This window comes from Lepidochelys kempii, chromosome 9 (genome assembly GCF_965140265.1).
Source record: "Lepidochelys kempii isolate rLepKem1 chromosome 9, rLepKem1.hap2, whole genome shotgun sequence".
NCBI classification, from domain to species: Eukaryota; Metazoa; Chordata; order Testudines; family Cheloniidae; genus Lepidochelys; species Lepidochelys kempii.
The window spans coordinates 50,066,399-50,091,197 of NC_133264.1; the positions used below are offsets into that span (position 1 = coordinate 50,066,399).

At 51.4% G+C, this 24,799-nt stretch overlaps 1 protein-coding gene across 4 annotated transcripts in view; it reads right to left on the reverse strand.

Annotated features, from left to right (window-relative positions):
• Window positions 1–3,255: 3,255 nt before the first annotated feature.
• The window catches only part of ETV5 (ETS variant transcription factor 5), a 37,848-nt gene continuing 16,304 nt past the window's right edge, over window positions 3,256–24,799 (reverse strand). For 3 of the 4 annotated variants that reach the window (XM_073360310.1, XM_073360308.1, XM_073360309.1), the window contains exons 6-13: window positions 23,691–23,820; window positions 22,471–22,758; window positions 17,797–18,056; window positions 14,848–14,910; window positions 12,974–13,042; window positions 12,499–12,668; window positions 8,324–8,425; window positions 3,256–5,257 (exon numbers count right to left, since the gene is read on the reverse strand). In XM_073360310.1, the coding sequence (XP_073216411.1) occupies window positions 5,036–5,257; window positions 8,324–8,425; window positions 12,499–12,668; window positions 12,974–13,042; window positions 14,848–14,910; window positions 17,797–18,056; window positions 22,471–22,758; window positions 23,691–23,820 (1,304 nt within the window). In that variant the 3' untranslated portion in view covers window positions 3,256–5,035. The remainder of the gene's footprint in view (window positions 5,258–8,323; window positions 8,426–12,498; window positions 12,669–12,973; window positions 13,043–14,847; window positions 14,911–17,796; window positions 18,057–22,470; window positions 22,759–23,690; window positions 23,821–24,799) is intronic. The other variant, XM_073360311.1, reaches the window with a different exon arrangement.

Here is a 24,799-nt window from a genome sequence, read left to right on the forward strand (position 1 = left end):
TAATCATCAAGTGATCCATCCCATCACGCATTTCCAGCTTCTGGCAAACAGAGCCTAGGGACACCATCCCTGCCCAATAGCCTCTGGGGAGGCTCAGGTGGCTATTAATGCCTGGGGATCAGTGACGCTTCTCACTGAATGACAGAAAAAGAGATCATCTTTTCCAGAAGCTCAGCTGGCAAAACCACCACCTTAAAGCCAGTCCGAGGACCAGCTCATGGACAGAGTGAAGGTATTGGACAGTTCCTTTAAGAATGTGATAAGGGTTATGAAGACATCATGCCCCAGGAAGGGGGCTTCTATGTATCTGTCGCCTACATGAGCTTTTAGGGAATTTACTTTTAAGTAAAGGAGGAAATTAAATCATTGGCTGCAGGTGTTAAAGCCAGTCATGCTTCTCTGTAGAGAAATCCAGAGGAAACCTCTTCCACTTGGCTGCATAGGAGTTTCTGGTAGGTTTCTAGCAGTCCCCCTCAGATTGCCTGATTTCCAAAGCTCAAGGCAGTGTGATCACTGCTACTGGCTGCATTGGCTCTGGGTTTGGGTTGAGGAAGTGCCCTTGTTTTGAGAGGAGGCGGCTTGGCAGAGATGGGCAAGGCCGAGGTGGCCATGAGAACATGCCCAAGAGCACAGCCTGAAGGTGGACGTGGCAGTCGATCAGGCAGATTGGAGTCTTATTTTCTTAGTCATGTTAGGGGACCACCGGTAGCAGGGGGAAACATGGAGAGAGAGTATTTGCTCCAGTCCAGTGAGGAGGTATTTCAGAGGAAGCCATGTGACTGTCTTCATCTGGAACAAGCCTAGGTCGACAAAGGGTCTTAGACATGGCAATGTCTAACTTGGAGCCACCTAGAAAATCCTAGGCACGAGACTGGGATCCACCAAGCCCAAGCTAGGCACCAAGACTCCCTACAAGGTGACCAGGAGGAGAGGAACACCTACGCATGGGATCCACAAAAGCCAGCACACTGCGGGGAGCATCTTAGCTAGCCAACAGGAGATGCCAATGAGAAGGATGTATTCTAAGCCCCACCCCTCATGGAGCAAGGTGTTTAAGTCCAGGCTGCAGGGCCGTGTCTGTGTCTGCTAGTGATGCACAGGCAGGGACCCTCTCCTGAAATCGGACGCCTTTGGCATCTAAGCCACTTTTGGTGAGCATGACACTTGCCTCATGCCACACAAAACAGCTGGAGGTGGCGGCTGTGGTACCACCTCCATCCAGTGGGCAGATCACTGCCCCAGGGCATGGGAGAGCCAGGTTCAATTCCCACTCTGCCCGAGGGAGAAAAGGTTTGAACAGGGGGGTCTCTCACCTCTCATGAGAGTGTTCTACCCACTTTGGGAATAGCCTGTGGAACAGATTCACTAGGAGAGCATGAGGGAGAGGGGAATTGAACCTGGGTCTGCCACATCCCAGGTCAGGGCTCTAACCACAGGGATCAGAGCAAGGTCAGCACCACCCCCTCCTCTGGCAGCCTCTGAACGCAACCAGCAGAGCAGGCCCCACAGGGGAGTTAGGGCTCCTCTGCCTGGTGTGTGGATCAGGCTGGGGCTAGGTGCCTAGAGGGAAGCAGCAGCGTGTGTGTGGTCAGAGGCAGAAATTTAGGCCTGGAGGGAACTTTTACAGTGAAGATTCAGGCACCAGGGGAGTTTAGGCACCTACAGGGTTCTAGCTGGCATCAAAATTTAGAGCAGGCTCTGACCAGATTCCAGGACAAGGATAGTTACAAAGCTCTGGGGTTTAACACTCACTTCTGCATGTCTCTGTTCAGCTCCTCTCTCTCAACCCAACAGGCAAAATCAGGGTCACAGTTTCATCATGGACACAGTTTTCTTCTGCACCTTGAGCAACATCACCTTACTGAACTGGAAAAGGAAGCCAGAGCTAACCCTAGGAAAGAGGCCTGGGGCTATGGGGAACCCTGAATACTGCCCCAGATGGTTAAAGCTCTCAGTAGTAGGTGTTAGGGGCCTTATTCCTTCACCCACTTACTTCTCTGGTCCTTCTCGCATGAACAGAGAAAAACAATACCCGAAGTCCAAAGGTGCAAACAATTCTATGTTTATTGGGGTGAACTTCCAGCAAGCATGATTCGTTTCCTTCCTTAGTGTCCCCCTTCCCAGCTCTGACACCACAGAGGCTTACCTGTGTTCCTGTTCCCATTTCCCCCTTTAGCTAAACATGATTTCCAATTTCCCCACCCCCATTCCCTGTTCCCATTTCCCCCACCCACACACCCACTTCCTGATTGACTGCAGACTATATAGTAAAACTTGAGTTCTGCTTAGCTATTGATAAGTGAGTTCTTGCCAGACAGGACGCTATCAAACTAAGTTTCCTTTTACATCTTCTAGGCACTTCCCTTTCTCTGGAGGCGATAGGAATACAATCCTGTCCTGATAATGCCCAACAGCACCTTATTTCAATGTGACTAGTTTGGAATGTGAGGATGTGAGAGGTTGCTTCCCAGCTTATGGCTGCCTCTGTTGCTTAGCCAAAGGCCTTAGCCTAAGAACAGGGCCTCAGACTGTCACAATAAGAGAAGGACCTTACACTGGCAGACAGTGATTTTGATTCTTTCTTTTATACCTCTACTAGCCAAGTGATAAGATTACACCTAAATTCTTAGAGTATAGGTCTTTACAGACAGGCCTGAATATCTATATCCTAACAGTAGGGCAGCATGAAAGGAATACCAATTGCTATTGAAATTCAGAGTCAATTCCCTGCCTGCATGTCTCAGTGCATCGGCATGTAAAGAGGCATTGCAAAAGCCAAGGAGGAAGGATGGCCAGAGAGCTGCACAAGCCACTTCAGGATCTCATTGTTGTGCACATATTCATAAGTCAAAGTAGAACAGCTCAGTAGGTGCCAACACAGTCAAAGCTGGGCCACTCGTTTCCAGGTCAAATCCTCCCTCCCCCCACTGAGTCCATCTCCTGCAACGTGTGAGCTGGAAAAGCATTTGGGATATTGCCATTTCATGATCCCACGGTACTTGGTTTGGGTACATGGTGGTCAGATGTGGGAGGACAGACACCCTCCTCCCCCTCAACCGAAGGATTTTCATAGGCCGTATCAGCAAAGAGACAAATGGCTTTTCCCCGTTGGGATCATCGGCACAGCAGGACCACCCAGCATAGTGTAGATGTGACCCCCGCACAGAGATCTGGAGGCTAGTCAGAAAAGCCTTCCCCAAGTCATCTTTTCAGGACACAGGACACACACCCGACACAGAAGAGGAAAAAAGGCAATTTCAGAACAGAAAGCAAAATCTTTTATTGTACACAGTACAGAATGTAATGCAGCTTTGCAGGAGATGCACGACCCTGCTCAAGGAAAGGTTATTTCAGATCACTCCTCAGATTAACCCTTTCTGCACTGTAGACTTTCCACCCTGAACAAAAGCTAGCATCCATCCCCTCGGTGCAGGAGTGCAAGAGTGATGCCTGCATCCCACATTTCATGACTGTACAGGCCACTTTTATACATCATGGGGAAAGAAATTTAGTCTACAAAGAGTTAATCGTCATACTTTCAAAAAAAGTAACGACTCAGTCAACAAACCCAAACCAGGTTAACTAAGAAGGAAAAAACCCTATACAGCATTTACAACAAAAATGTATAGATAGCTGGGGGGAAATATGCAAATAGGTAGAGCATATGGGAGTGGTACGGGTAAGTTAGGAAACTGTAACTGCATGAGGGCATGGGATTTAGGTGAACGTTTTGTTTATGGTGAGACATCCCTGAACTCCTCCCCCATCCAGGTATTACAGCCTAATTCTTAAAAAAGGCCTCCTCTTATAAGATCAGCCTGAACACACTGAAGAGGGAACTGTGACATGGAAATTAAGCTGAGAGTTCTGTTATTTGTATGTTTCACCCAGTCTCAAATGCCAGGAGCACGATGGAGGGTTAACATTTGAGCAGTGATATGGAGTGGAATAGGTAGTTCGGGAGGACCACACTAGCCAGGCCACAGGGTCACACCTTGGAGAGAGTTAACCCAGTGGGATATGCATGGATTATATACATATAATTCCCATAGTGTGGGAGCTGCGCTCACGGGACCCAAACAGCAGGGCCCTGCTGTCTTGCAGAACACTCCGAACGTATAGTGTGCAGGTGTTCCATTCAGTATCCAATGCGGAGAGCACAAAGCAGACACTAACGGGCGTGGCTGCCACGCAGGGTGCAGTGTCCTCAGAGCCTTGGCACTGCCGCGGGGAGGCTTGCAAAGAGCAGCTTTGCCTTAAAATACAAAAGACTACAAAATTGGTTTATAAACTTCTCCCCAACACGTGCGAAAAAACCCTGCCACAACCCCCCTTCCCCTGCAATTAAAGCCACCCCCCATCCCTGAGCATCGAACAGGGAGGAAGTGATGGACTCCACAGGAGAGCAGGAACCCGTGGTTCCAGAGAACCGGATCAGGAGTTAGGGGAGCTGTCCAGTGGGGTTTGTTTTTATTTAGAGAGAAAACAGAGGTTTCCTCAGGTCTGATAGGGTGCCAGGCATTTGAAACCACCCAGAGTGCTGTCCCACTCCTGGGATGCCAAGCACCACACTTGAAACCTAAACCAGACTAGCTTGGATCGCCCCCACTCCGCAAATCCATTGTCTGTGCAAAACAAAGCCCTTTCCAACACACAAGGCAGCTACAAGTATTGTGATTGATGCAAAGCAGATTGTCAGGATGGTGTGCTGTACAGTCACACAGTCTAGCCAAGTTCCAGGGGGACCATTGGGCACAATGGCCACACCTCACACATATGTCCACAGCAGTGTAGCCTGGAACAAAGACTTCATGTTAACCCCCTCCCCGAAAAGCTCTTCGTGGTTGCAGCATTTGGCAGATCTACTCCTAGTCCTTAAGCTATCAGATTCTGTCTTCTGCGGGGCCACTGAACGTACATTTTAGGCTCCACCAATCATGCTTACAGTGTCCAGTTTTATGAAGAGCAAACATTCTTTACAAACCACTGCCTTTATTTGCCCAAACTTGACTTTCTAGCGCTAGCCTCCAGCAAGTCAGTAAGCAAAGCCCTCCGCATAGGGAAGGTTGCTGCAGTGATCCATCTCCAGGAGGTAAGCGGGGTTGTCTTCAAAATGTGTAAGAGGCAAGGTATCATCTTCGGTCACGTGGCAGTCGGGCTCGGCTTTCAAGAATGGGCGCTGATTGTCTGGGTAGGCCATGGAGAAGAGGGCATCAGGGTCACAGACAAATTTATAGACATACCGCTCGCCAGCCACCTAAAAGCAGAGACAAACGTCTGTGTTAGGATGAAAGAATTGGGAGGCTCCAGCATGCTCCAAAACATTCGGCTCCTACTTATAAAGACTGTTTGTGCAACGTTTCACAAACCCCATCCATAACAGGAGGAACAAGACAGAGCTAGGAGCTAAAGGCACAAAACTTCAAACCGATGGGTCATCTCTGTGGGCTGTCAAACGCCTTTATGGAAAGGGGTGCAACGGATAGAAAGGGGTTGTGGAGGGGGAGTTGTGTATGTGTTGGCTAATATTTTTCAAGAGACATATAGGGAATTTGGACAAGTATCTTCCATTACTTTTGAATGGAAGATGTGCCTAAATCCATAGGCGGCTTTCAAAGAGGTAAACAGCGGTGTCCCTAAGGGATCTGAACTGGGACGAGTGCTGTTCAACATATTCATAAGTGATCTGGAAAAAGGGAGGTGGCAAAATTTGCCGACTATACAAAATTACTCAAAATAATTTAATCCAAAGCAGACTGTAAAGAGTTACCAAGAGAACTCACAAAACTGGGTGACTGGTCAAGAAAATAGCAGATGAAATTCAGTGTTGATAAATGCAAAGTAATGCACATTGGAAAACAATCCCAATTATCCATACAAAATGAGAAGAGATTAAAAAGATAGTCATCTCTTTTCCAAGATGAAAAGTCTAAGGGGAGGAATATGACAGAGGTTTATAAAATCATGGTGTGGAGAAAAAGTGCTATTTACCCCTTCACATAACATAACCAGTGGTCCCCAATTAAATTAATAGGTAGCCGGTTTAAAACAAACAAAAGTATTTCTTCACACAACGCACAGTCAGCCTGTGGAACTCATTGCCCGGGGATACTGTGAAGGCCAAAAATATAACTGGGTTCAAAAAAGAATTGGATAACTTGATGGAGGACAAGTCCCTCAATCGCTATTAGCCAAGATGGTCAGGGATGCAACCCTATGCTCTGGGACAGATCACTCAATAATTCCCTGTTCTGTTCATTCCCTCTGAAGCACCTGGCATTGGCGACTATCAGAAGACAGATACTGGGGTAGATGGACCATTGGTCTGACCCAGTATGGCCATTATTTTCTTAGAATCTCAGCTGCCACACGTGGCTCAGGACACATGGCTGTGGATTAGAATGGGATGTTTCAGTTCTTCCACTAGGGGGCAGAATATTGAACAAAGCCCTTAACTGAGCACTCATCCACACAGTATTAGAAGTTAAATGGTACAATTTGCATAAGGGCTGGAGGATTCATTCTCGAGGACGCTGACTACAGGGTGTGCTCACGTTCCCAGCACTACTGTTTGGATTAGGATATTTATTGTCATTTGTCAAGGCAAACTTTGCTCCTCTCCCAGTGAAAAGTAGCACAATGCTTCCGAGGGTTTATTACTGAAGCTTCTCTTAAAGATGGCCTCTTTAGGGCTAAACCAGCTCTCCAGTTCAGAAGTGCTTCATCTGATGGTCTGTCGACCAGCCCTCTCCTCAGTTTACTAGAGCACAATCTCCATCTGGCTTGAAATAGATCAGGGTGAAAGTGGAATAGTCAACGAGCCACAATCCCCTAGCATGGACACAGCTATACTGGTACAGTAACTCCTCCTTAAAGTCGTCCCAGTTAACCATGTTTCGTTGCTGATCAATTAGAGAACTTGCTCGTTTAAAGTTACACAATGCTCGCTTATAATGTTTGGCAGCCACCTGCTTTGTCCACTGCTTGCAGAAAGAGCAGCCCATCACAGCTACTGGTGGGGGCTTGGAACCAGGGTGGACCAGCAGCCCCCCCACCCTCCACCAGCTCCCTTAAGTTCCCTGTGCAGCAGTCGCCCAGCAGACTACCAATTGCCAGCAGTTCAGCTGTCTCTCCCTTCATTGCCATGTGTTGCTCCTGCCCTCTGCCTTGGAGCCTCCTGCTTGCTGTGCAGGTGGGGAAGAGGTGGCTAATGTCAGGGTATCCCCCTCCCCCTGCTCCTGCCCCCCCATCTCCACAGAGCAGGGGGACACACCACAGAGCTCAGGAGGGGGGAGCCTGCTGGCAGCAACTGCTGTCTCCACTTGCTGATCTACTTAAAAAGGCAGCGTACTTAAAGGGGCAATGCCCGTCTCTCCCCCCCGCCACACACACACTGTGCGTCTCTGCCATGCTGTCTCCCCTCCCTCCATTCCTCCTGCCTTATAGAGCGTCAGGCTACATTAACAACAATGTGTTAACTCTTGAGGACTCAGCCCAATGCTCATCATTTAGCAGTAAGGCATTCCCTGGGAAATATCCCTTTCACCACCTCAACCAAGCTTCACAATCATTGCTGTGTACAGTATTAAACTGTTTGTTTAAAACTTATACTGTGTGTGTATACACACACAGTGTATGTATTTTTGTGTGTATATACATACACACACAGTTTTGTCTGGCGAAAAAAATTTCCCTGGAACCTAACGCTGCCCCCTCCCCATTTACATTAATTCTTGTGGGGAAATTGGATTCGCTTAACATCGTTTTGCTTAAAGTAGCAGTTTTCAGGAACATAAGTACAACATTAAGTGAGGAGTTACTTTATAAATCTGCCTGTAACAGCTCAGTCTAGGTTTAGGCACACCGGCAGCCACACTAGAGTTGTCACTATTTCAGTACGACAGCCGTACCCCTAACAGAACAGTTAACGCTTTGCTACTTTGCATTCCGTTCCCATAAGGCTGCATCTTTACAGTTCGCCCATGAGATGCTAAAAAATTAAATTGGTGCCCCAGTCTCTCCCCTAACAGCCCCTGCCCCAAACCAGGTTACATCACTGTTTCCCACTGCCTTGGTTTGGTGGAGTCACTTCCCTCTTCCAAGTGTCTGTCCCCAGAGCAACAGAAGCCAGGGGACCCGGGTCCCACTCCTGAAAGGTTCTGCAGCTACTCAGGAATCCGACTAGCCATGGGCACCACACATGCTGTCCTGCTGCTGCCGCCGCCAGTCCCCACCCCCTCACCCAGAGGGGCTGTCCCCATGCACCAGCCCTCGACCCTCAGGCATCCAGCTTGCTGTTGACAGGCAGCGGTGACCTACTTGCCTTCTGCATGATGCCCTTTTCATAGTAGTAGCGCAGAGAACGGCTGAGCTTGTCGTAGTTCATGGCTGGTCGGTTCTTCTGGATTCCCCAGCGTCGAGCTACCTGAGGAGAGAGGAGACAGGCATGAAGACCCAGGGGCAGCTCTGATGGGTTTGCCAAAGGTTAGTGATACTGAGAGGGGTCTCAAAGAGCCTTGGTGACCAGAGTCCTCCAACAGGTATAGACCCAGGCACAGCCAGCACCTGCATGTACCATTCAGTCCTTGCACTAGCCAAAGTGGTGGCTTGTTATGTGCTCATATATCTATGAGAAATTGGGCCTTCACCAGCAAGTAACTGCTCATACATCACAGAGCAGCCAAACAATGGCTGCTGGACTCAATCTTGCAACCACCAGGCTCTGTGTCCCATTACCAACCCCCTGAGCCGCCTAGGGCCTCAGAATATAGCAGGCTGGCTGAGCCATCACTTCTACCCAACCCCCGGGTTATCGACCACTAGCCATTAGCACGCGGCAGCTAAGCTCTGTGGTTTTGGTTGCAGTCAATAAGGAATTACTAGAACGGACACCTCAGAAACCTGAGAGAGGCAGCCACAGGCAGGAGCTGCTAATGGGCTGCAAGAGAACCCAGTCATTTCTAAGCAGATTCCGGAGTAGCCTGAAGAGGTTTACTCATTTCTGCTCCCTTCGGGAGCAGGAATCTGATGACATGAGGCTGCTGCCAACCAATCCACCCTCTCCCTGGAGATTTCTGGAATGGACAATAAGCCACAGGGCACCATTATCCACTTGGAGATAGATTAATGGGATTTCCTGACACTAAGTGCACTAAGCCAAACCCCGTCCACCTGAGGCATTGTAACAGAGGGGAAATGCACGGAGAGGCCTGAGGCGCCAACCCGAGCTGAACACAGAGCAGTTCAAATGGCAACACCGACTGGCAAGGCAGGTAAATCTCCCTGGCCAATGTTAAGGTTGGGGGGCCCTTTTCTGTTCACCAGGTGAGTTGCGGAGGTGAAAGAAACTCGCCCAAGGACCTCTAGTTACAGCAGCAAAGTGGCTAGCGGGCAGGGGAGTTGCTCTCCTCTTCAGCTGTTTAAAATCAGAGCGGTGCATGGGTTTAGCATCCCAAGCCACGCCTGTGGAATGTAACATCCCTCTCCATCCCCTCCCATGCTCCAGGCCTAAGAGGAAACGGTAACCCCTCTTCCATAAGGTTTAGTGTTTTGGCCTCTATTCATGGCCTGGGGAAGGGAATGGACAGAGATTGTGGAGCTGGCTCCTGCTAACACAGACACTCGTTAACAAGGGGCAGCAGAACAGCAACGGTTTATTTGCTAGAAACCTAAGCACTTGAAAGCAAAGATGCCACCTCCGGAGGGAAAAGGAAGCCCAGCTGTCCTGCCACACCCACATTGGCCTTTCCTCAGGGAAAGCTGTAAGGTGCTACACCACTGCAGGCAGGACAGCAACCCCCCCCGGCCCCCCCAGCCAAGCTCTGGAAGCGCCTCCAGAGCACGCTGTCCGTTCAGTCACAGCCTCTTCCTGCCATCACTTCCATATGCAACAAGAGTGTTTGTGTACGCAGGGCTTCCAAGCAGCACCGTAGCTATGGTTACGTAATCGCCTTCCAGCACCAGGGCTCCGCTAGCGGAGGGGGCCGCAGAAGAGCTCCGTCTGTCGCAACACTGCACGACGCTGTGCGCTGGTGAGCCCCACGAGGCCTACTCACAGCTAGCCAGGCCCTGGCTGGGGACTGCTCCAGGAGTGCGCGGGCCAGTTAGCACTGCAACAGAAGAGAGCTTGGCTTCCCTGCCTAGCTTGCTCTTGGCCGGGGGAGATTACATGACTCCTGTCATATCTCCTCCACAAAGAGAGGCGGCGGCATCCCAGGGACCACGGCTCCTTGCGCCCTGGTGGTTTTTTGTCACATGTTCCACCCCCCCCCACTTGCATCCCCCCCTTAATTCCATCCTTCCCCCAAAAGGCAATAAAAGCAGACTCATGGCGAAAGCATTTGCAGACTGAAGAGCCGCCTGTCAGCGTTCAGAGGGTGCTCAACTGGAAGACAATCAAAGCCACTTGATTAGGGAGCCTGCCAAAAAAGCCGTTTGAAAACCACAATTTCCATGCACAGCGCAATAGAGATTATGGATCATTACCCAGAGTGCACCGCTCAGCAATGCAGCTGGTTTCAATTACTTAAACTGCTTCTTCCTCTGCGTCACTGTGCAAACGTGCCCCGATGCTCCTCACAGAGGGCAATTTAAGAAGCCCGGTGCCTTCTTGGAATTGCCAGGGCAGAGCCGACAGCTACAGTGGAAACCTCACAGACCCTGCTAGGTGTCCAATGCACCTGGCAAGTACTGGCCCGGCCCAGCCCAGCCCAGGGCCACGTGGGCAGGGAAGGCAACATGCTAGAGTGAAAGGGAAGGAAGGATTCTCACAGAGCGCCCAGGGAGAGCACATGAACTGGCAGCTACAGTATAGGAGATAATGACACAAGCACCCAGGGCTCCTGGTTGGCAGATTGGTAACAAGCAATCTGGGGCTCCGGCATAGCAGGCATGGAGACCTGGGCTTGTGCCATCTGTTCAGCCCCCTTGGGCTGTGTTACAGGCAGGAGAAGATCCGACAACAAGCTGTGACACAGGGCCTAACCCAGGGTCACCTGCAGGCTCCTGTGGGTGAAGGAGGAGACAGGGCTGCGGAGGAGACAGTCTGGTTCCCATGAGAGGGAATGCTCTTCCAAAGGTAACATGTGTGTCTCAGCCCTGGGCAAAGCAGTTACTGCTGGTGGGAATATGGACCCCTAATCAGAGGGACCCAAGCAGAGCATGGCTTACAATGGCATCACAGCAGTAACCCCCCTACCCCTGTTACACCTTTTCACTTTGCAGTCAAAATGGCCCTATTTTGGGTTCCCAGCTGTTCTGGGGCGGGAGGGACATATTTCCACGACATTTCTGCTGTTCGGTGTCTGCTGAGACAGGAATTGGGGATGGAAGTTGCAAGTTAATTGCTCCAGTTGCCAGGGGAGACAGCATTGCTGGCTTTTACATCTTGAAGACTACTCAAAAGCAGACTGGGTGTAAAATAAAAGCTATAGACTACGCTGCTGGCAGGACCTGCACACGTCACAGCCGCTGTACCTGTGATTGCCTGTAGTGCCCGGCTGCGGAGTCCCGCCCTTGCTCGAGAATCTGTGTGTCCATTTGAAAACAATTCTCGCCCTTGGAGCAGCGAAACAGCCCCAAGTAAGCAAACAGAAAACACACTCCCTTCACCCACAGGAACAAAGCGAGGCAGAGGCAGCAGTGCCTGCCTGAGCTGGCAGACAGCTCTGAGAGGTGGGAACTGCTCCTCTTCCCTCACTGTGCTGTATGTTGACTCTGAAACCTAGTGATGAAAGTCTAAATATCAATATTAACTCTCTCACTGCTGGATGTGTCCACTACAGTGTTTGAGGCCCCAGCACCAACCATAAATCTACCTCCATTTCTGCCCAAGCTCCAGCACTCACCCCATCTGTACTCTCTGTCTGTGAGGCAGACCACAAGGCTAGCCCAGCACTAACTCTACAAATGGAGAGCTCAGCCCCCTGGTCCTAGGTGAGCCAGAGTCTCAGACCTCCTCCAGTGCTGAGCAAGAGCCAGACTATTTCCCATATGGCTGGAGGGCCTAGCTGAGCCAGCCAGGGCCCCAGAGCTCTAACCCTGCCAAGCATATACCAAGGCAGCTACATTTGTTCCATCCCAAGGCTCCGTATGCCTTGTCCAGCCTTCCTCAAGAGGCTGAAAAGCTGCTGTACACAGCCCCTGCTCACAGCGCCCACAGGACCATGGGTCTCCCCTCTGGAGATCCAGAGCACACTCCATGGCCCCAGCAAAGATGTTCTCTACACCCCCCTGCCCCCAGGCCTGCCTGCCATTTAGGGAGAGAGAGGGGTGGAAAGGAGAGAGCCCTGATCAGCCTGAGGCTCCAAGCCAGTCATTCATTTCCAATAAGGATTAAACCCCACTAGACTCAACCCTTCCCCCACTGTTCCCCCCACACTGGACCAGGCAATGCCCAGAGTGTTGGGGGTGGGGGCAGTGGGTTGGGAACAGAGGCCTTTGTTTCTGGGTTGTCACCAAGCCAGCAGCCACTGGCAAGTCCCGAGGCCAGCTCTGTACCTCTTCAGGCTCGATCAGCTTGAACTCCATGCCCCGGCCTGTCCAGGCAATGAAGTGGGCATTGGCCGGGTCATCCAGGAGCGTGACCAGGAACTGCCAGAGCTGCAGTGACCCTCGTCTCTGGTATGGAGGCCCCTCCCGATACATGGTGGGCTCCTGCTTCACTTTCCCTGCGTGGGAGGAGAGACACGTTAGATCACCCACTCCCAGCACAGCAGGGCCCCGGCTCGCTGCCGACCTGCTGTCTCCTGCACTCGGGGGCAGCCTGGCTGGTCTCTAGCCCTAGAATGAGGCTGCCCGAGGATGCCACCATGCCATGGATAGAGAGTGGGGCCTGGTGACAGAGCCCAGCTCCGGTGTCCTTTTGCCACTGGCTTGGGTTTCTCATCCTGCTTTTGTCAGAAGAGCCAGCTGCAGGAATTCTATTAGGCAGCTCCACACCTGCCCCCCTGCCACATTACAGCCAGTGTCTTACCTTCCAGCCTCTCCGGCACCACGCAGGTGTCATCAAAGTACAACCGGGCATCTTTTTCATAGGAAAACCCTAGGAGGAAAGCATGCCCATTAGCTCTGCAGTCCAGACCAGAGAGGCGACATAAGAACGGCCATACTGGGTCAGACCAAAGATCCATCAAACCCAGTATCCTGTCCTCTGACAGCGGCCAATGGCAGATGCCCCAAAGGGAATGAACAGACAGGTTATCATCAAGTGATCCATGTCCTGTCACCCAATCCCAGCTTCTGGCAAACAGAGGCTAGGGACACCATCCCTGCCCATCCTGGCTAATAGATTCATGGAAGATAGCCATTAATGGACCTATCTAGCTCCCTTTTGAGCCCCGTTATAGTAAAATACCTATGCTGAAGCATACATGACATGGGTGCAGAGGTGTGATTAGCTGATTGTGCTACTGAACCAACCGAACCCCGGATCAGAAATCTCCTGGACACCTGCCAGCTACCCCCTTTGCTTAGGGAGACCATGGCTTTATTTGAGGCCCATCTGACGCAGTTTCTCAGAAAACTGAAAATTTGTCTGGTATGAATCCAGATCTCCTCGTTCTAGCAGAAGGTTTCCCTACCATCCTACTGGGACAGGCAGCCGGTGGCATTAATAAATGCTGACTGTCACCAGCCAGCTCAGCAAAACAAACACACTAAAAAGGCTTTCAAGAGACCATTGAGAATGCACGAAAGACCCCGCTGAGACTAGTGAAATCCCAGCTGCTACAGTGCCATAGCCACAAACATGGCCTGGGTTGGAGTCCAGGCTACACACCAAGCAGGGCCTTTGTGCCGGGGTCAGCAGCGGCACTGCTGGAGAGTTAGTGCCTGTAAAAACCACCGTATTCCTGACGGCACAAACTCATTTCATACCCACCTTTTGGGTCAACTTCTCTAATGCTCAGGCCCAAACCTACTGCTCTACGAGCAGATTTGGACCATGGATTGTTTCCTCCCCTTCACCTTGAGGCCAGGCATACAGCTAACAGCTTTAGAAAGTCAGCACATTTCACTTGCAAGAGGAACATCCAAGGATAGTCCCATTTCTGGGCTAAACGGTGCATCGGCTCACTTGGCCTGGCCCTCAGAAAGTTGGATTCTATTTGCTGGCAGAAAACCTGTCTAGACTAGTTCAGTGAGTGAGCTGAAAGCCACTCCGCTGGCCGAATACCATTCAGATTTCTCCTCTTCCCCAGCCCATGTAGCTCCAGTAACTGAAAACCCTCTTACTGTCTCTATCAGGCATATTATCCCAGACTAGAGGGTACAGCCAAGTATGTGGCTGTCGAGATGTGTGGCTGAGAATGGCAGCGTGGTTTCCCCTTGCTCTCTCACACAGCTGGGATGGTCTGTTAGCTCAGGTGAAGCGTCAGTTGAAATGGAGACGCACTATTATTAGCAGCTGCATCAGGCACAGCCATCCGTACCACCGTCTAATACACCCAAGAGCAGGGCAGGAAGGAAGAACTCACGCTGCGGTAAATGGGAGTCTCAACAGTCGCACGGAAGGATACAGAGTGCCTGGTAAGGGGCAGATTGGATCTCTAAAACCAGCAGTGACGCTGGTTTGCTATTCCACCTGCTTTTCACTACTCGTGCTTGACTCACCCCAGTACAGAAAGGAAGCTACAGATGTGTGGGGGTGGGTACCAGAACCAGGGAAGTTCCTAGGCCTCTCCCTTTCTAAAGCAGTGGTCACAGTAGTAGCACCGTCAACGGACACTCTTCTCAGGGTCCTTTGTGTCAGCAGCCACCACAACCCTCTGCCCCAGTCAATGCCACGCAACTCTGCACCCATGCCCGTCCCCACTGTGCTCCGTCTTGTGTACACACGCGCACACTTACCCTCCTGGCCCGTGGGGAAGTAGCCCCCTCCTCTCATGTATGACGACTGGCAGGTAGGCACTTCTACAATCAAGACAATAGCCGAGTTAAGCCTGCGCTGAACCAGGCAGCGCTACACCCTGACCACGCGGCAAAGCAGAAGCAGCACGCTGAGATAGCCCCACTCGGCCCCCTGGGAACGTTACAAAGCCACTGCGAGCGTGGTCGGCAGGTGCAATGGCTCAACACCTCCACCTGCTGGGCGGGGTCAGCATCACCCCATCACAGGCCACATCATCCTCCCAGGGCCCTGGCGCTGCTCCTTGGCACGCTGCATGCCTCCCACCTGGGTTTGGCAGTGCCATGAGAGCAGGAAACCCCGCGAGATCACAGTTAGCCCTACAAGCAATTCTATTGTGGTGACATATGATGGGGCGCACCCGGTCTTCCCAGCACCGTATGGCAGGGCCTGTCCCTACCATCCCCACTCAGGGCAGAAGCAGCAGAGGGGGGATCCTCCCAGCCTGCCTAGAGAGGCCTCCCAGAAGTAGCCAGAGCTCAGCTGGGACCAGAGGGACCGGGGAGGAGGAGGGCTCCTCTCTGGTCACAGGAGCTCGTGGGGCAGCCAGGGTTTGATCCTGGCTGCACTTGCTTAATCTGGGAGAGAGGGGCACCCTGAGCTAAGGGGGAGGCTAAAGGGATCAGGTGGGAAGAGGCCCAGGGAAGCAGCAGCAATGAATTGCAGGGAGCTGTGTGGGGCTGCTGGCTGTAGCGTCCCTTGGCTGGCACCAAGAGCAGTGCGGGGCCAGGTCCCCCTGCTCCAGGGAAGTGGAGTTGAACCACAGAGACAAGGCTTGTTTGGCAGCCCCACCTAAGGGGTGAGTTTACAGAGCCCAGAGCCGGGGCTGAAGACCCAGGTGAGGGCAGACAGTTTTGCTGGACTTTTGCTACTCCGGAAGGGGTTTGTTTTGAGTGTGTGACCCCGCCGGAGGCTGAGCCGCTGAAGACCCACCAGGCAAGGGCGACAATCTACAAGGGGCCTTGGGATCAGGAAAAGGGCTGCAGTACTGCACACAGCAGCAAGAGGCGCTCGCGAGGTGAGAGCTCCCCACATAAGATTTCAGGGACTGCTTGATGTTCATTTTGACTCGCAGACTTCTCTGAACAGAGAATTCCCCCTCATCTAGGAAATTAGAAGCCTCAGAAAACAGGTCAGCTCATGGCTCTCAACTATTCCTAGCCCACATGACTATTTACCACCTCGGATTCAACGTGAAAGATTAAACTGAGGTGTCCTGAACACAGCATATTGATCCTGGAGGTCTTACAAACCAGCTCTTCTCCTCTTCCTACAGGGGACAGCCCCCTCCTCTTTCACTCTCATCTCTTTGCAATAGCATGCGGACTCGAAATGAGCAGGGAGAGGTTATCAGCACAAAGTACAGGCTCCTTCCTGGTTTGGAAAAGGTAATCCAAACTGACTTGCAAAGGCGATTTGAAGACATTCAATAGGGAAAGGTCTGTTTCAACAACCCACTTTAGCAGATGGTCTTAAAAGAGACCAAGCCCAATAGTTTATCTTCTAAACTATAGCTCAAGCAACACAAGAAGGGAGGAAAGTTGGAGATAAACAAGAGTCCTTCAAAACCTTTAGCTATGCCCCCCCGCCACACACACACACCTGCTCCATTTTGTTGCTGACGACTGCATTCAATCCTGCCTTTGAGAGGTCACCATATTTTTAGGCCTAAGGCGATTAGAGGATTTTCCGTTGTGTAGCTAGGCCCTGCACTGTCAGCAGCCAGCAGAAATCACACAATGGGTCAACAGAGTCGGCTACCTGGGGCCAAGGGGAAAGCTTAGCCCGAGCCCACATAACTCCATGTGCTCAGATAACCTTTGCCCCTGTGAGCTAAGGGAAGGTGGGCAGGAGGAGGCATTCTGCACACAGGTCTGCAGCACAGTTGAGCAGGACTGCTGTGCAGATTACTGGAGCTTAGATACAGCAACATCTGTCGAGTGCCTGATGTTTGTTCTTTATACAAAAAAAAAAAAGTCATCTGACATTCTAACTTGGTTAGACATCAGTTTGGGGGCAGCGTGCGGGGTGAGGTTTCCCGCACCCGCAGTGGGAAGTGCCGAGGTCACAGAGGTCACCGCTTCAATGCAACATTATCAAGACGCCTTAGAGGAAGTTGCCAGCTAAACCCCAGCAGAGGCAGGTGGGCCAACTGCAGCTCCGTTCTTCTCCTAGCGTGGCAGATATAGTGGCACTTTGCTGCACCCCAGTGCTGGCTGGGAGATCGGGAGAGATAGCAGCTTGGCTCTAGCCTGGAGTGTGTGAATCAGCTGGAACTCGCTGCATCAACCTGCTCCCCGCCCCAACCATTCGGGGAAGAACTCCAGCCACACAGACGGCCTGCACACGGGGTGCTAGGTTATGCGCAGAAGGTGCTTCCTTCCACAGGGCCTCGGCAAAACCTGGGCACTGACCTATGGCCAGCAGGGGTTCTTTGGAGGCGTTTTGTTGGCATGAGAAAGCCAACAGGTTGCTGTATGTAAACACTGCTGTTCCCTTTCCCATCGGTCCCTCGCTGTGTTTGGAAGTCACCCAGCGGACTGAGAGGGCATAGCAGCGCCTACTCCAGTTTAGGGCATGAACTAATATGCTGTTCAGCTTCAACAGAGCCGTGGGAAGTGACTTCTTTATGCTCCCCCGCCAGCATTGCAGTGCCTGCACTCCCCCCTAGGGGGCGGCTTTCCTCTCCGACACACCGCACTCCCTACAGGCACTGGCTGAGGTCCGCAAGTTCCAAGTGGGGTCTATTCCTCACAGTAGGGTGCTCCACAGCCTTCCTGAAGCCCAGGGTCCTGCGCACGAGGAACACTACAGCAAAGGCACCAAGGCGGGGTCCTGGCTAAACCTTTCAGTAGCGTCTCCAGAGCTGGAGACCCAACTCCCATACAAACCTGAGTCAATGCAGTAATCCCTGGGCTCCTGCTTAATGCCCATTGGAGACTGGTATCCGTGCCTTGGGGGGCCTGGAATGCCCGGGACACCGTGCTCGTAGAGAGGATCATGGTACTCCTGTTTGAATCCCTGAGGAGGGTGGGGAGCGGCCGGGACTATAGGCTCTGACATCTGCCTGTGGTAGACGGGGCGACTGTCTCCAGGAAGGCCTGGCGGAGGAGGGAAAGGATGGCAGGGCTCAGACAGCTGTCTCTGAAACCTTTGGGGAGAGAGAGAAAGAGAGGTGTTACTGTACAGCGAAATCATCTATTCCCAGCTCTGCCGAGCAGGCGGCCCTGCGGGAAACCACGCCCATTACCCTGACAAGAGTAGAATACCTAGCCCTGTTTTCCCCACTGCCAGCTGCCATTGGCAAGGCCCAGGGACGCCCACTGAAGATGTTCATTAACTAGAGATCACAGGTGTCAAATGCACTCTCCCTCTGAAATGGAGGCCGAGCTGCAATGCTGGGCTAATGACCTGCGGACTGAGGTTTCTGAGCAATGCTCAGAGACCGGGACTGGATTGGTCCCACTCCATCCAGGCTACATCCAGACAGTGGTGGGGGAATGACACATCACTGCCCTCTCCTGACTCTCAGGGACGTTTGCCATCTTTGTGGGTGTGGCATTCGGAGCAAGTCAGTTCAGTCCCCCTTGGCCAGGCCATCGCGACTTGCTCCTTGGTCCAGAGCCCGCTTACCAGCTATTGGTAAACAAGGCCTCACCTGCATCAAGGAAATTCACACAGACGAGGGCCCACTTGGCTGTGACCTTACAGCAGGCGTGCGAGACAAATACCTGCCTCCAAGGGGACCAGGGAGTCCTGTTCTTACCCCTTGGAGAACCCATGGGCAGGGGACAGAGAGAGAAGAGCCCCAGGATGTTCTGCTCCTGTGCTGTCACACAGCTTTGACTGAGGAGCTGGCAATTATATAACGCTGAATCCATTCCAACCTGCGAAAGCCAAGTGGCCTCTAATCTGCCTCTGGGGCTGGGATTAAGCATTTAACTCTCTGGCGTGGCATGGGCCTCAGAGCTCTCATGGATGCTCAAGGTGGCAGAGATCAGCCTGGGCCCTCGCAGAACACAGCCTATCTGAGGCACCTCTAGCCAAGTGACCTGCTGCTGAACCTTGTTGCACATCCTTCCGGGATCCTTAACGCTCAGGTTAAGGAAGCCACTGAAAGGTGCCCAGGCGTGTGCCAGCGGCAGGCACAAGTTACAATTTGCTGTACCCAGGCAGCGGGGTATGCCGGGGAACCCTCAGCTGGCGCCAGCAGGGGAGGAGATTGGGATGTGAAAGGCATCCTTCCCTATTTGTAATGCTCCAAAGGCTGAGTGTTGTGACTTGGGAGAGATGTGGACAGGAGCCCAGCCCAGCCCCCATCCCACAAGTCACTGCTCAACATCTCAGCACCTTGAAAGGCTATCTCTAATCAGTTCCTTTCCCAAGCACCAAGGCCCCTGGGACCTTTGTAACTGGATCCTTTGCAGCTGACGGGCCTGGATTACTTCACTTCCGATGGGTGCCCCTCTAACCTTTCAGCCTGAAACTCTAGCACTGTGGTGGTATGGCCTCTGCAGGAAGAGGCACTTCCGGACGGGCACGAGCCAGTAGCCCAAGCATTGCTGTCAGGTTGTCTGGAGCTCACAGCCCTGGGGGCTGCAAGGCGACCTCAGATGCTAGTGCCATTCACTAGGGCTTTTTTGGAGAGGGTGCGGGGAAGCAAGGGGAGAAAGATGAGAGCAGAGATATCCAGGGAGGTGGGCTCAGCTTTTGAAGCCCAGTGTTGACTTGTGTTCCTATGGTTTCCACTTGTGCAGATTAGGGAAGCATTTCAGATCTCATCCTGCTTAAAATAAAGCATAGCCAACTTTGTGCACTGACCTTCATTTGACTATAGCCCCCGCCCGCCCTGCCTGCTCCTCTGTGCGATCCCACAGCTGAGACAGAAAACAAAGCACCTGTTTACAGAGGCAGAAATAGGGAAACCTGACAGACAGGCTAACTCCATTTGTAGTGAACCAGCCGCCCTCTTTCTTCTCCCCCATTATTTCAGCAGATCCCATCTTTAAAGAATTCTCCACCATGCACGTCCGTGACACTTCGGAGGGAATAAATCAATGGCGCAACTAACTCAGACTAAGGAATACAGATGAGGATACAGATTTCCTGCCCCCTGAACTAGGCAAAAGCGCATCTAGGCCTTTTAAAGCAATCTACCTACCTAGATTCTGGCAGCACCAGCTTAAGAAAAAGGACATGAACAAACAGTGAACAAACTGCTGAAACTAGGTTGAACCCAGATGCTTTTTTTGCACATCTTTGTCACTGTAGCTGGTCTTGTGTGTGCAGATATATTCCACTTAGCTCTCTCTGGGAAACTGGAGATGGGTGACTTTGATGGAATAAGACGGATACACAGCTTGGCAAGAGTCAAGCAGAGTAACTGATAAAATTCGGCATCAGGCTGAAAGGTAGAACTAAGTGGGTTGTCACGGTGCTCTCTAGCAATGGACTGAGTAGAGACAATGTGGAGCAGTGTCAGACACACAGCAATGGGAAGGTTTACAAGCACTTGGGAGGCTATGGTTAAAATACACAGAACACTCCCAACAAACTGCAGAAGTGCAATAGAAGCAACACAATAATCTGAGGTCAAGCAAGGGTGACTGTCAAGTGATTTCCAGACAGGAGGGAATGACTACATCGACAGATGAGCGAGCGGTACTGCAGAGGGGGGCTTTGCATTGTGGTCTGCGGTGCTGGAAAGTTGGGGTGAGGTGGAAAAAAATATGTTGGGAATATTGCCTTGTTTTGCAGAACCCACAAATATTCTTAGCACGTCACCCCCAAAACTCTGATCCGGTACTTGAACCAGGATGGAGGATGTTCAGCCAAGAATTTTGGCAAGGCCGTGTGAACAGGGCAGCAGGGTGCTGGCTCCACTAGAGGATGTTCTCAAGGAGGAAGAAAGCATCTGAGATTCTTGCAGGAAGTGACAAATGTTGCAACAAGCCCGTTTAAAAAAAAAAAAAAAAAAAAGAAAATCCAGGCTCTGGAGTTTTCATATGTGCATTAAACTTCGAACAGGAACAGAAACAGTACAATTCACCAAAAAAACCAGAAGTCACCTACTTGGCTCTGTGAAGGGAGAAGTCACATGGCAAAAGCTGAAGGTAATTATCGGAATTGACTCAGGCAGATTAGCCCTCATCTTGAGTCAGTACTATATTAGTGTACGGGCAGCACACTAAAAACGTTCTAAAGGAACTGGTGAATTCTGAGGAAAGCAATACAATGCAAGGTTTGGAGAACAATTTTTCCTTGGTCTTAAGAGACTGGGATGTATTCAGTCTAGAGAAGAGATGGGCAAGGGGTCAAGATACCCAAAGTATCTACAGATACATGAAAGGCATGTTCTCAAGAGGAGAATCAATTAATACCATCAGTAAGTGAAGACAGAAGCAATGTGGGAAAGGATAGCAGACAGAACCTATCACCTCTATAAAATCAGTTCAAATCCCACCCAGGGTCTTTGTGATCCAAAGAACTGGCTGCTCCATTTCCTAAGTCAAATTAGTTTAGTGGTCCTAGTCCAAGTGCTGTTTGACTAGCTTCTACAACAAAACCCACAACTGGTACTGAGCGGCACATTTACTGCAGTATCAGTCTGAAGAGCAATACGGGCAGACACACCGACCAAACTGCTCATCCCTAGAGGAAGTCCTCCCCCCCCCCCCCCAAAGCCAGATAGGAGTTTGAGAAAAATTACAGGGGATGGGGGAGAAGGGCAGTCAGTGCCATCATGGCTAATACTGTCTCTCTTCTGGGAAGAGCCCAGACAGTCTCCAAGGCTGCTGACCCGCGTCTTTTAAAAAGAAAAGAGCTCAGAGAAAAATCCGCAGAGATCCAAGTAATTGGTGTAAACTACAGCAAAGGAAGTTTCCAATATTAACATTGATCATTTAGGCAATGGAGCAAACTGCCGGAAGAGCCCTCTAGCCACGGATCGAAGACAAACCCGAGACAGGATTCTCCAGTGTTCTGTGAAGGCAAAGGAAGGCGTTCCAGAAGTGAGCCGTTGAATTGGAGTCAGAGGTAACCCTGTTTTCTCTTTGGGAGGACAAGGCAGCCCCCGGGCTCACTCTCTGTCAGTAGGGGGAAAAGGGGAGAAAGTTGCCTAATGTTCAACACTGAAAAAGGTGATATACTTGACAAGTGTACTGTTACAAGCCAGCTGCCCCAGCTTACAATAACCCTGTGGTTCCAGGGCTGGAGAAGGAAAGTTAGCAACTATGCTGCAGGTACAGCAATGCCCCCTAGAAAACCATTTCCTTACCCCAACACATGGTGTGAGACCAAGAGATGACCCATCCCTGCCAATAGTAGGGGGGATGGGGGGGGGGGGAGAAGAGAGAGCGACTGAGGGCAGAAGGCTTCAGCAGTGTTACTGAGCATGCTCAGCATAAGCCAAGCAACAAGAGAGTGGGGGTGGGGAGAAGCATGTGACCCCGTGTCTCCCCTCTGGTCAAACGAGCAAAACCAATGAGGAAAGAACGTTCAGAACACAAGACACCAGGTCTCTTGCCGTGCATGCGCCATGTGACAAAGCAAACCTGGCTCATTACCTGTGCTCCACTGGATACTGGTTTTCAGGCATCATCTTTGGCATGTGCATGGGCTGATGAGGTGGCTGGGGTACAGCGAACGTTTGCTGCCTTGGCTCCTGGAGAGCGTGCGGGGCAGACGCCGGGGGAGCCCCCCGCAGTGGGCCTGCCGGGGCAACATGGACAGAGGTCTGCACTGATGCAGTGGGTGGAGGGTGAGGAAGCGAGGAACTCTGCTGGACAGGGGACACGGGGGTGGCAGGTGGGGTTAATGGCTTGAACCCAGCAGGGGGCTTCCTATCATAGGCACTGTGAACAGAAGATGGAGAGGACCATGATGTAGTGAGTACGGCATTCACGCAGCTTTCACCCCACTACTCAGAACAGCCCAGACTTGCTTGCATTTCCTGGTTGTGAGGCAGCAACAGTGCTAACGCAGCCCAATCTGCTAGCAGCCCCAAGGGAATCTTTGTACTTCACACGAGTGACAGACAAGCTGCGTCACAGGGACCTGCTTTAACACTTGCCGCACGTTTTCCTCAAAGATAATTTTAGCTTCCACTCATTAAAAGTAAGAGAATAACTTGTCGTATTTCCCCCCCGCCTCCTTCAGGCCTGTTTTCAGTGTATTTTGCAGGAGCTAGCTGTGACCTGCTTGATGGACCAACCTCTGCTGATCGATACTAGTAGTTAACATACAGCTGAGCATCACCTAGTGCTCACTAGCAGTTAGACAGCACTATGCGTTCGAGAGCCGTGTAGATTTCGTTTCCAGAGAAATGAGCATTCTGAAGAAGCCTGCACGCACAGCGCTGTCCAGGATTGCTGCAGACCTTTGGATGTCTAAACAACTGCCTTGGTGCACGTTAACATACGAGAGCCCTAAAGAAACATCTCTTGGAAGCTGATCCTGCCCATTTGCGTATTTAGGGTTGTTTTTTCAGGTTAAATCAGCAATTGTAAACAGTGCTCATGGAAACACAAGGAAGTCTGATGCTCTGTGCAGCTTGGCATTGCCCTCACTTCCATGAGCTCAGGAATTTAATCAGTAAGAAGCTAGCTCTCAGTGAGTGAGCTTAAAAATCTCCCCTCCCACTAAGCCTGGAGGGGTTTTCATTAGCATCACAGAGGTGATAACATCTGTCTCAGATGGATTCTCCAGCATCTGGTTTCCATGCCTCCCAGTCCCCATGCCACCCCCACCTTCTGTGGCCCTGGGGACGAATCCCAGTTCTACCTACCAGTAGTTGTAGAGGCACTTGTCTCCATAGTTAGTACAGAGAGCCTGGTCACGGCTACAAGACGACAACTCGGAAGAAGGGCTGTGGAGCTCCCGCTTGATCTTTGTCGGAGGTGGGGCGTGAAGTACCACTAAAATCAGAAGAGGGAAAGAAGTGATTAACTTGCATCACAGCTTCTCAGTCTCCATACTTGGGACTATTGCTGCAATCCGCTGGCATGGATTTCAGCGAGTGTGGAGCCATGCGGGAGAAGGAAACGGATGGATACTTCCAACACTTAACTGCACGCACTAATTAGTGCGCAACACAATCCTTTTTAAGAGCAGACTCTAATTTTACTCCCCTTTAGGCTTAAAATCTGAAATTTCAGCCAATGTTTTATGACAGTAACGTATGATTACCACATACCGTTTGGGAGACAGGGCTTACATTCACACACTGCCTTTTATCACAGAGGATCCTTCGCAAATGACCTGCTTACTGCACCACTGGAACTCAGCCTCCCCTGGACTATAGGGCAGCCAGCCAGCCAAGCAGAAACTGTTCACAGCATATTGCCCAGTTGCAGAGGTAGGGAGTTTTGGCCAGGCACCGAGGCTGGCCCCATACTTTAAAGGAGCAGGCCTTGGTATCTTAGTGCTTTCAGATAGCAGACAGGCCTCTTGGCTGTAATCTGTTCTATCAAGGACATAAAAATCCACACCCGCTTCCTATTGCCTAAGCACATCCTCGAAAGCCAGGAGCTTCCTGATGGAGCACAGTCTGGCACAGGAGGGCCAAGAATCAACGCTCTGTTTTTTGCACAGAAAGCGACCCTCACCACCATCATTGCAGTCCAAACTCTACTTAGTAACTGCAAGCAGATCTGCCTTCCACTGCCTCGGAACACAGGGGGGCCAGGACCCCCAAGAGGGGACACACAAGCTAGCAGAGGGGGATGAGCCTGTTCTTGGCAAGGAGGCAGCACAGCCGTGCCATTCAGAGCTGGACTCTTAGGGGCCAGCCAACAGACTCTCAGTCACCTGTGGAGGAGGATGTAGGAATACAGGCTGCATCCGTCTCCCGCAAAGGGAAAATCATTTGTCAGAGTGATCTGGGACTTGTGCTGC